Raw genomic sequence first — 12,206 nt, forward strand, 5'->3', positions numbered from 1 at the left:
TCTGCGGTAGCCAAAAGGGATTTCTTTTGAATAAATAAAAATAATAAATAATAGCCGAAGATAGGGACTCGACACCGTAAGTATATTGGTGGGTTACGCACATTCCGACGTAACAACACATTCGTAAATTTTTTAGTTGTTCACTGGGATTGCTAACTCATTTCGGATGAAATGGCTCGCAAGAAAATAGATCGATTGCCATTTTTGGTATCCAGTGATAAATTTATAAAAATTATAAATGCATCTTCATTGCAAGACCAGAAAGCGGCTACAACAGCTTCAGTAATTTATGCATCTTTGAAAGATTGGGGGATTATTAGGCTTAACAAATGCACTGTGCTGTGACACAGCGAATGTAAATTTACGGTTCAAAGGTGGTAAAGCGGTAATCTTACAGCAGTTAATGGTAAAAGATCTGATTTATTTAGCATGTCGCCGTCATATTCTTGAACTTCTATTGAGAGTAGCATTCGAAACAAAATTTCCTAGCACTAGTGGTCCTAATGTGCCTAAATTCAAAAGGTTTCGAGATGAATGGCTGAATTTAGATCACGATTCTTACAAAAATGGATAAGCTGGACTAGGCACATGTTTGAAGAGTGAAATTCCTCGTTTAATTCAATATATAAATAATTTTTTACAAGAACAGCATGTAATTATGAAGAACTATTAGAGCTCTGTTAAGTATTTTTAGGTGTTGGAGAAGGAATGACAATTAAGAAGCCAAGAGCGTTCCACCATGCCCGCTGGATGGCTAAAGCCATCTATTCATTAAAAATCTATTTATTCAGAAAATCTTTCTAGGTGAATAAAAGAGATGTAGTAAAATTATATGCCATTTGTAAATTCATTGTACTTAGATATATAATTTAATGGTACACTGCTCCTTCTGCTATTACCGCTCCAAACAATGATTTGAATTTGATAAAATTAATTAATTTCGATGATGTAGATACATACATATCTGATGCTAATTTACATTAATTTCGAAACCACTTGTGGTATTTGTCACCAGAACTCAGTGTTATTTCTCTCTTTGACAATAATGTTGAAATCACCGTTAAAGAGAAAATTGTAGAATCACTGCAAAGCCATCCGTCGGATGATGAAGATCAAAATGTAAAAAAAATTGACCCGTCTGAGCAGGGCATGAGAATTGTGAAAAAATGCGCAAAAAACTGTTTTTTAAAAACTGGTTCGTGTTAAAAACTTGTATTTCAACTGTATTTTAATGTTGCATTCATAGTTTTTAGGAATAAGGAAGTGATTTCCGACATGGGAGCCGGTATTCGAGCACTTTGGGAAATAAGCGCCACCCTATATATAGATTTAGTATATATAGTTACAGGGTGTACTTTTTCTACGAACAAAGCGCTACACAATAAGATCGCGCTCCCTCGTTGCGGCAGAGAACTCCTCGACGCCTGTGAAATACCCTATTTAGAGAGAGAGAGAGAGAGAGAGAGAGAGAGAGAAATTATAATGTGAATACACCAGTATAATATACTTTCTCTTTCTATTTTCATTATATATATATATATATATATATATATATATATATATATATATACAGGGTGTTTCATTTTAATCCGACCACGACAAAAAAACATGGAAAAACTAATTTTAACGAAAAATGACCTTAACAAAAGTTGAAGGGGGTAAAGGAGGCCATCGAATGACACAAACACCTATGACCTTGAACTCGATTTTCAAGGTCATTTGAGGGTAATTGTGATTTTTTTAAATAGGAACCTCTATTTTAGACCTTGGAATCGGATAGAGCGGAAAAAATTACGTCGCAAAGGATATTTTAAGTTTGCTTTGGTGACCTTCAGAAGGTCAATTCAAGGTCAAATAAGAAGTATCAGCCTAAGATTGTTTTCCTTTCAATTTTTTCGTAGAATTATCATTTTGTTATTGTAATAAACATTAAGAGAATAATTGACTTAAAATGTGATTATGCTTTGCTGACTTCAAAGCCATTTTGTAAGGTCAAAAGTGCAAAAATGCAATATCAAATGTTATGTGGAGTCCATATTTATAACCTAACTTTAGTGTTGCCCAGAAACAACGACGTGGCCGTAATAGGATTGTGTTCCCTTTGGGGTGCTTGATTAGAGTGAGTCTCCTTGCCTCTCACTTTTATTATGTACAGATTTGAATGTAGGTGCCCGAAGACACCACCATTTTTTTGGATTCTATTCAGTTCTTGGGATGTTTTCGTAAGCGAATTTTTATCCTATCTTTAGCGTTACTCAGGAACGACGTGGACACAATTGGCTACTAATTTTTCTCATCGAATTTTGCCTGAATTTATTGTTGAAATAAATAATTTATTTTGTAAAGATGATTTTTCATGTTGAATTTTCCCGCGACTCATTGTTGAAATAGACAATTTTTCTAATAAGAGATCTCTTTTCATATGAATTTATCCTCTACTCATTGTTACTTACACTTAGTATTCAATAGTTTACTAGTTATTGAATAGTTATTGATTAGCCAAACTAATCAAATATCATTTGTTTAACATTTTCTCTTTTTCATTCATTGACCTTTATTTTTTCTATTAAAATTTATTTCTCATCGAAAGCTATCTAATTTGTTCAGTTTGGTAAAAACAAAATTTTTTATTGAACTTGTTATAAATTTGTAACAATGGCTGATTATCCAGCCGCTGAAAGGGTTGATATTTTATTGATTCTTGGTGAATCTAGACGTAATTATCGACAAGCTGCAGCCTTGTATCGAATTCAATATCCCGATAGAAGACATCCAAGTCATACAACGATTCGTGAGATTTACCGTAGAGCTCAACAAGGGCAACTAGCACGGGTTAGAGAACGTCGTAATTACAACGAAGATGATCTTCGTGTAATGGTCGTTTTAGCAATGGTTCATTTGAATCCCCACGTTAGTACCCGTGAAATTCAAAGGCAAAGTGGTATACCTATGGCTACTGCTTGGAGAATACTGAGAAGTCAACGTTATCATCCATATCATATTACTTTGACTCAGGATCTCACACTTGCTGATATGAGGTTAAGGCTACAGTTTTGCCAATGGGCACGACAAATGATTGCTAATGATCGTCACTTTTTTCAATACGTAATGTTTTCTGATGAAGCAAAATTCAAAAGCAATGGAGAGCTTAACCGACACAACGGTCATTATTGGTCGAATGTTAATCCGCATTGGTACAGTCAGATAGATAACCAAAATCGTTGGAGTCTTGATGTTTGGTATGGAATTGTTAACGGATACCTTGTAGGCCCATACTTTTTCGATGAAAATGTAAATGGCCATAATTTTTTACAGTTCCTGAGAGAACGTCTTCCAGTACTTCTTGAAGAAGTAGATTTATACACAAGAGCGAGAATGTGGATTCAATTAGATGGAGCTCCTGCGCACTATGCTCGAATAGTTAGACAATATCTTAATCAAAATTACCGTGACAGGTGGATTGGACGCACTGGGCGTGGAGATTTGGGTGTTCGATGGCCACCGAGATCTCCAGATATGACATCACCCGATTTCTATTTGTGGGAGTATTTGAAAGATGTTGTTTATGAACATGAAAATACAACAAGGGAAGATATGATCCACAGAATTCAAACCGCTTGTGAAAACATCCCAAGAGCTGTATTACTCAGAACAGTAGAACATTTTCAGCAGCGAATTGAATTGTGTATCCAACAAAATGGTGGTGTCTTTGAGCACCTGCGTTGAATTTTAAGCAAAAGTGAGAGGCAAGGGGACTCACTCTAATTAAGCACCCCGAAAAGTGAGAGGCAAGGGGACTCACTCTAATCAAGCACCCCGAAAAGTGAGAGGCAAGGGGACTCACTCTAATCAAGCACCCCGAAAAGTGAGAGGCAAGGGGACACACTCTAATCAAGCACCCCAAAGGGAACACAATCCTATTACGTCCACGTCGTTGTTCCTGGGTAACGCTAAAGTTAGGATATAAATATGGACTTCACATAACATTTGATATTGCATTTTTGCACTTTTGACCTTACAAAATGGCTTTAAAGTCAGCAAAGCATAATCTCATTTTAAGTCAATTATTCTCTTAATGTTTATTACAATAACAAAATGATAATTCTACGAAAAAATTGAAAGGAAAACAATCTTAGGCTGATACTTACTAATTGACTTTCTCAAGGTCACTAAGGCAAACTTGAAATGTCATTTCCGACGTAATTTTCAACAACATTTACAATGACCTTCAAATGACCTTGAAAATCGAGTTCAAGGTCAAAGGTGTTGGTGTCATTAGATGGCCCCTTTTGCTCCCTTCAACTTTTGTCAAGGTCATCTTTCGACATCAGTAAAATAAAACCAGACAAACAGCTGTTTAGCAGATTTTTTGTTATTTGACCTTGAATTGACCTTCCTAAGGTCACCAAAGCAAACTTAAAATATCCTTTGCGACGTAATTTTTTCCGCTCTATCCGATGCCAAGGTCTAAAATAGAGGTTCCTATTTAAACAAATTACAATTACCCTCAAATTACCTTAAAAATCGAGTTCAAGGTCATAGGTGTTTGTGTCATTCGATGGCCCCCTTTACCCCCTTCAACTTTTGTTAAGGTCATTTTTCGTTAAAATTAGTTTTTCCATGGTTTTTTGTCGTGGTCGGATTAAAATGAAACACCCTGTATGTATGTATGTATGTATGTATGGGTGTATTTATACGCATGTATACACACAAAATCATTAAAAAGGCCTTTTGCCTTATAATGAGTTTACTCTCGTGTACTCGTTATGTCCCTCTTTCCCACAATACATCTAAGTATATTTATATGTATATATTATAACATGTATTCTTTTAGCAGCAAGGTATGTGAGAGAGCAGAGAGCCCTACGAGCGCAGAGAGAGAGAGAGAGAGAGAGAGAGAGAGAGAGAGAGCCCGCGCTCCCTATGCTATCGCGTTCCACGCTGTTGCGACAATTAGCTTTCGACCACCGATCCTAATAGTCGAATTTTTTTATTGCTTAGCTTTGTCAACTGCGTGCTTGCGTATCCTGGAGGATTGTTGCTGCTGCAAAGGCGTGTCCCTCGAGGGTCGCTGGGTGGAATAACGCCTTTAAAGAGTCCGCTCTTTGTACCGACAACGAGCAGTGCGCTGATTGCAGCTTGTCTTCCCGCGGTACCCTGCCACACACTCAAGGCCACAAGGCATCTTTCTCGCTGCCCAGCTTAGGCCGTGGACATCCCTTTGTGCCACTGCAGTCGAGCCCACGAGGCATCTGTTGCAAGTCTGCACGAGTGCGAATGTAAGTACCTGCTTAATCGCTATTCTCTCTCTGCATTACTGGCCCTGCTTCGTCTCTCTTTTGCCTCGCGCTTTTGTACACTGTTCTTGCGTTAGATAAAGCTAACTCTAGATCTAATTCGCTCTTGTTATTTCGTCCCTGACTCTACCTTTTCCTGCGCTTCTCTCATTCCTATAAGAGGCTTGCAACTAGCTGCTATGATTTCCTCTCGCAACACCGTCGATAAATGGATTTTCAATCAACGTTTATACACGAGAATAAATAACCCCGTTACAGCCTTAGGCTTAAAAAACTCTACTTTTGCTTCACGTTCCGTAAGCGAAAAGCGTGTGTTCGATTTACGTGTTATAAAAATCAATTATTAAATGTTTATAAAAAACATACCCTATTTTGACATCTCTTATTGCTTCTTCAGCAGTATTGTAGTTATTAGCTTCCATTGTTCGATACATGTTAGATAATTCTACTTGTCTTCGAAAATACATATCTACTGCTGATCCTTTCACAGTGGCACAGGTTAAGTTTTCCATAGTATTCCGTAACTAAGTACATAAATAAAACAAAAGTTTGATCATGGTTATTTCAATTTTTTTGAATAGATAATTTTGCTTCCTTCCTAAGAAAGCCTTGTAATAGTAATTTAAAAGTTTGTATAAAAACATGTAGGAAATGTGTTTGAATGCATTTTTAGTCAAAAATAGTACATTACACAACTAGGGGCGGAAGTTGGCTTTTTCAATCGAGGATGACGATTAAGCACGAGTAGGAATCGAAGACGCCGCAGACACCCGAGACGGACACGAGTGCTCAATCATCATCCTCGATTAAAAAAGCCAACTTTCGCCCCTTGTTGTGTACTGTGCTTTTTATAATTAGAGCATCGATAGCGCTTTTTTAAGCCTGCCTAAAAAAGCAAAATTTTGAAAACTTAAAAAATGTTCAGATTCAAATATCTTAAAAATTTTGAATTTAAAAAAATTTTGAAAATTTACAAAATTTTACCGCTCTTTTTACTGTCTAAATTTCCTTATTTTTGCACTCTAGAAAGAAGTTATCCGTAAGATCACTCAAGTTTGCGTCATAACATGATCCAAATCACTCTTATAGAGTGATTTTCTATCACTCTAGCTATAGAGTCATAAAAATGACAAAGTAATTGAGTGATAAAATTCTCCTGCTCTAAATCACTCGATGTTGGAGTGATTTCGCGCGGAAAATAATGCAAATTTCAAAAGGTACAAATTGACTTATCTAATAATCAGATGTTTGGTTACATTATGCAAGTATTGCTAATTTTATTTATTAATTATTGTTCATATATTATTAACTTAAGTTAATATATAAAGTAGTTGATATATTCGATCCGAAATTCTGTGTACACATGAGTCCTGTTTGAATGAGTAGTTAGTGTACTTGACTATCAAGCTGGAGGTCCAGGTTCAAATCTCGTCGCCGTCAAAAAATTTTAATTTCCTTAATTCTTTATACTAAATAATACATTAGGTAATAATAGCATTTAGCATGAATAATAAATGAATAATAATACGAACAATATAATTAAATAATGAGTTAATAAATAATGAATCTAAAATATAATATTAAAAAAAATTAAATATTTGAAAATTTATATTTTTAATTATTTTTAGGTTAGGTGAAGACGTAGACTTAAGACATGACCTATGAAACCTATACCAGCGTAAAGAGCACAAAAAGTATAAGTTAAAAAAAAGATTAACCCTCTAAACCACCAAAACGGGTATAGGTGCAACAATAATGATATGCAATAATGATATAATAATAATGGTGTAACAATAATGCGGGTAAGAGATATCAATATTAAAGTATAATAGGGGCGCTACCCGCGCCATCATCGTTCGTATACTTTGTATACTTCAACTTACCAGCGTCAAGCTTTTGATTGACACCCGAATGAATAAGCAAAACGTGTGCCAAGATACTATAAATCCTAAAGTACTTCGGGTGTGTGTTTATATTAGACGAATCATTCGTTATAAAAATATTACTTTAGGGGGCTCTCAATTAAAAACATTTTGTTTCCACTGTATTTTTACTAATTTTGACTCAAGCCCTAAATAAACCCCACGAAACTGTACCTAAGGGGAGAACGATGATGAGAAGCAAACGGCCGATTTAAGAAGAATCCAAACTGAGACTAATTACACCTTTTAGAAGGGTGGCTTCTAATCCGGGGTGCACTGTAACAATGTATTTTGGCACAAGCTTTTAATTGGAACCCGAATATATAAGCAAAAGGTATGTTATACTATATTCATGAGGTCATTAAGATCATTATCAAGGCATCTTGGACTAATTATCCATTAGTTCTGTCCCTAAGTAGGAGTGGCTTCCAATTGTAAATTATTTTTTTCTGCTGCATTTATCACGAGAACTAATTTAAACTTTAATTGTACCTGGTTTGGGAGAGTGTTGTGTTACCGCATCGACATTAAAATTTAGAGTCGCGTAAATGAAAATAGGAAAATACTGCGGTATCTAAATAGTCAGAGTAGAGAGAATCCCAGTGCAGAATAAAAGCGCGCAACAAGAAAACGCGCGAGCGCTCACCGTCATAAGCCTGCATGAGCCGATTCGGCTGGAAATCGGAGGGATGTGAGTACTCTCTCTCTCTCTCTCTCTCTCTCTCTCTCTCTCTCTTGGTTTGTCTAAATCGGAAATATGCTTCCTGGATCAAAGCTATGAACGCACGGGAAATGATCAACTGTTCCATGAGTTGCTTCGGCTCAGCGATAAGGTCGACGTGCGCATCAGTAAGGAGCGAAACACCTATGTGAGGCAACATCTCTCTGATGCCCTTAATGTGAATAAAAACATTTGGAAGGAAATGCGCAACCTCGGCCTCCTACCCAAGAGAAAAGAGAAGGAACTTTACGGTTTCTCGATGGGGTCACTCAACGAGCACTTTGCCGGAGTATTTACCTATCCCCTTAACAAATTCTATAATGCAATGGACCTTATTGTGACGGCAAGTAAGGAAGGCTTTTGTTTCAAGCCGATCACTTTTAGTAATGTGGTCATTGCAGTTTCTCATTTCTCCTCACAAGCAGGGGGAGGATGTAATTCCTCACCAGGTGATCATCAAGGCACTTCCTGTCATTGGAAATTGTTTAATTAATATCTTCAGCTCCTCTTTTGCTTAAGGCATCTTTCTGGAAGCCTAGAGAAGGGCACAGCACTTCACCGTTAAAAAGAATGCAACACCATCAGTGGTGAGGGACTTTTATTCGTTCATTCATTTATTTATTTATTTACTTAACTCCAGAGTTACAAAACAATTGCATTCTATACAGAGTTGATATTATTTGCACAATAACACACTATAACGACGCAATCATGCAGAGAAAAACAATATTTTCTGTTCGCAGGTCCAGATTAACAATACTAAAAATAAATGAGTACTGGTTAGTTATTGCTATTTCTTCAGCAATAACGTGCAGTCATACAACATACCATACAATCTCTATGCATGCTTAAGGATAACATAAAACCACGTCGGACTTCCAGACACAGTTCATACCACACTTTTCATTCATAGAAACGTAGGTCGGGTTACAAGAATCCTTAGACTCTCTTCGTCCCAACTCTAATGACAATATATATTATTATTATTTTCTAATAAAAAAAAATTTAACATTGACATATAATCCTTTTAATATTAATATATAAAAATTTTGTTAACACTATCTTAATCATTAGTAAGTGATTTCATGATTTGGTCTTTTATACGAGTAATGCTACGACGACATTAAAGATCTCATTAAATCAGATTATATTGCACAATTTGTTATATTCTATGTATTTGTGTTGTAATTTGGTATTGTAAAGAAAAAACTTTGCATTTAAAATATTATTTTCTAACTTTGTATGATGGCACTTTTCATATTTCTCACTATTCCACCAGTTCCGTACTAATATTTGTCTTGCTGTCATAAATCTATCCGTTGTTGCATTTTTTTCTCTTATGTACGACATTTTCTCTGTTGAGTTGAGCCTAGCCGGGCACGTAATTCCGACAGCACAGGTAACTCTATAGTGTGGAACATTTCTTTGTACTGATTAGATGAGTCACATTTACAGTCTGATATGAAAATTATTTCATCTATTATTACTATGTCTTTATACGGTGACTGTAATTTGAGAGAAGACGCTGAGTTTGTAAAAACCTGTTTCCCTCTTATTCCTCTGTCAAAGTAGAAATATTATATTGTGCAACTAGGGGGGGGGGGGGGGGGGAATTGGCTTTTTCTAGCGAGGGTGATGTTTTGAGCACGAGTAGGAGTCGAGGGCGCCGTAAGACGTTTTCCTCCCAAGGGAGTAATTTTTTCCAGAAAAATTTACTGTTTTTTCCCGCTGCTAAGAAAAACTCGATTTTCCATTCATTTTACATGCATGGAAAGTGGCCTTTTTCGTGCACGTATGACGAAAAAGGCTTTGTTTGATCCTAGATTACTTTAGCTTAGCTTTTTTTTTTTTGTTTATCCGGAGAGTTGGAGAAATGCTTAATGCACCATGACTGGAGCCGTGCGAGGCTCCTCGTGTGTGAGACTCTCCTGGCGCGGGACAACGCCAGGTATACTCACTAAAACTCCACCTCTCGTAGGGCCGCGAAAAAACCCCCCGGTAACCGCTTTCGCATTCCTTCGGGTGGTCGCCTTTCTTAAGCTGTGCTAGCCGTCAACTAGTCTTGTAAACAACCGTCATTGTTTTTCGCGCGGAGAACCGTCTCCACGTACGCCGTTATATCGTCCCAGTTCTGCTTGCTGTCAAGCATCGTTTCAACTACAGTCTCGAGCGTGAACGCCACTATAGTCAGCTCCAGTGCTCTATGCTTTTCAGCACAGTGAGGACAGTCAAAAAACGTGTGTCTTCCCGTTCGTCACCGCAGTATTTACACCCCCGTGTTGCCACCCTGTTCATCGCGAACAGGTCGCTCCTAAAGTATTCGTGACCGGAGAAAAACTGGGTAAGGTAAAAGTTGACCTCCCCCCATTTCCTGTCCACCCACGGGACCACATCTTTTATAAGGGTCCTAGTCCATCTAGCCTTTGGACAATCGGTCCACCTAGTCTGCCAATTGCGCATTGTTATTTCTCTTTCTTCCGCGGCAATTGAGGTGCTATTCAACGCTAAACGAGCCTCGCAGATCCGCTTGCGTTCAATCGCAAGAAGATCTACGGGGATTACCCCCGCGATTACCATCGATACCTCGGCCGCGACCGTCCGGTAGGAGCATGCTATTCTAAGGGCCCCCCTTCGCTGTACAGCCGTTATCTTTTCCCGATACTTATTCATAGTCATAGCGTCGGCCCACACCTCTGCTCCATATAACAGGATAGAGTTAGTGGTCGCCATGAGTAGCCGCCTAACTGTTGGCCTAGGCCCACGGACGTTAGCCATGAGTCGGCTAAGTTGCGCTATTCTAGTCGTGGCTTTTTTACAGACGCGATCTAGGTGCTCCCTGTAGTTCAACTTCGTGTCTAGAGTTATTCCTAGATACTTGGCTGATGGTTTCGTCGTTATAGTCTAGCTGCCTACCTTCATGGGTATGATGGTCTTTCCTGTCAATAGGACAATTTCGGTCTTATCAAGTGCTAAAGTCAATCCGTGGTTCGCCATCCACCATAGCACTCTGCTCATGATCGCGTTTAACTTTGCTTGCGCGATGCCCACATTCTGTGCTGTTATAACGGTGGCCACGTCGTCGGCGTATCCAACGAGCATCACGTCCCCCGGCATTTCGAGTTTCAGAAGCCCATCGTACAAGATACCCCAGAAGTCTGGCACCAAGATCGAACCCTGCGCAACTCCTGCAGTTATATGCCTTCTTTTGCGCCCTTCTTTCGTGCCATACTCGATAACCCGGTCCCTCGGATAATCTTCCGTAAGACGCATAATGTATCGCGGCATACCGAATGATTCTAAGGCAGCAAGTATGTCGGTCCATCTTGCCGAGTTAAACGCGTTTTTTACGTCTAACGTTACCAGAATCACGATGTCTCTAGTCGCGTGTCTAGCTTCCTCTACTTTCTTTACCGTGTCTGTTACCTCTCTAACGGCCCCTATGGTGGATCATCCTTTTCTAAAGCCATACTGTTTATCGGAAAGGTCTCCTGCTTTGCGTACAGCACTTAGTATTCGCGGTTTAACCAGTGCTTCCCCCGTCTTTCCCATTGTGCCTAAAAGACTCAATGGCCTATAGGAAGTATCCGTATCCGCATCTTTTTTCGGTTTTTCAATCAGTACAAGTCTCGCTCTTTTCCACCGCGAGCGAAAAACTCCCTGCACCAGGGACTGGTTGTACATCTCCAAGAGCAGCTCAAGCCGTTGCGACGCGAAAAAAGTGGTTGCTACAAACCTTGCCATGTGAAATATCAAATAATTCTCTTTTACTATGAACTATTGTAGCATCACAATATTTTCGAACAGTTATAAACGACAGCATGGTTTTAAAGTGTTTAAAATTGGAACATAAGAGTACTTATGTTCTGTTTTTCTATTCCACAGATCCCTTAGTTTGACTACAATTGGTTGTACGTGTTATCTAAAACAATTTACTTTTAAAAAAGTAAAAGGTTAGGCGAGTTTAATATTTTCCGCAACGAAATTACAGATAAAAAAGAACTGAGATCAATCAAACAAAGTCAAGTTTATTATATTTAATCATAATACTTAACTTAAAGTTAAGTTGCATGATGATCCATTAGGAACAATTCTCAAGATACTTTCTACGTAACTTGCTATGCCCTTTTTATTGTACTTATAGTGTTAATATGACGTTCTAATACATAAAAAGAAAATTTTAGTTTACCAGAAAACAAAATGAAACGGGCATGGCAAGTTACGTAGAAAGTATCTTGAGAGTTGTTCCTAATGGATCATCATGCAACT

The 12,206-nt window shown here is 38.0% G+C and overlaps 1 protein-coding gene across 1 annotated transcript in view; it reads right to left on the reverse strand.

The window, feature by feature from the left end:
- Nucleotides 1-12,206, reverse strand: part of LOC116418325 (glutamate [NMDA] receptor subunit 1) — a 294,315-nt gene that overhangs the window by 154,804 nt on the left and 127,305 nt on the right. Inside the window, exon 6 of the mRNA XM_031933396.1 lies at nucleotides 5,664-5,821. Coding sequence (XP_031789256.1) covers nucleotides 5,664-5,821 — 158 coding nt within the window. The remainder of the gene's footprint in view (nucleotides 1-5,663; nucleotides 5,822-12,206) is intronic.

The sequence above is a fragment of the Nasonia vitripennis genome, unplaced genomic scaffold (assembly GCF_009193385.2).
Source record: "Nasonia vitripennis strain AsymCx unplaced genomic scaffold, Nvit_psr_1.1 unplaced0186, whole genome shotgun sequence".
In the NCBI taxonomy this organism is placed as follows: Eukaryota; Metazoa; Arthropoda; class Insecta; order Hymenoptera; family Pteromalidae; genus Nasonia; species Nasonia vitripennis.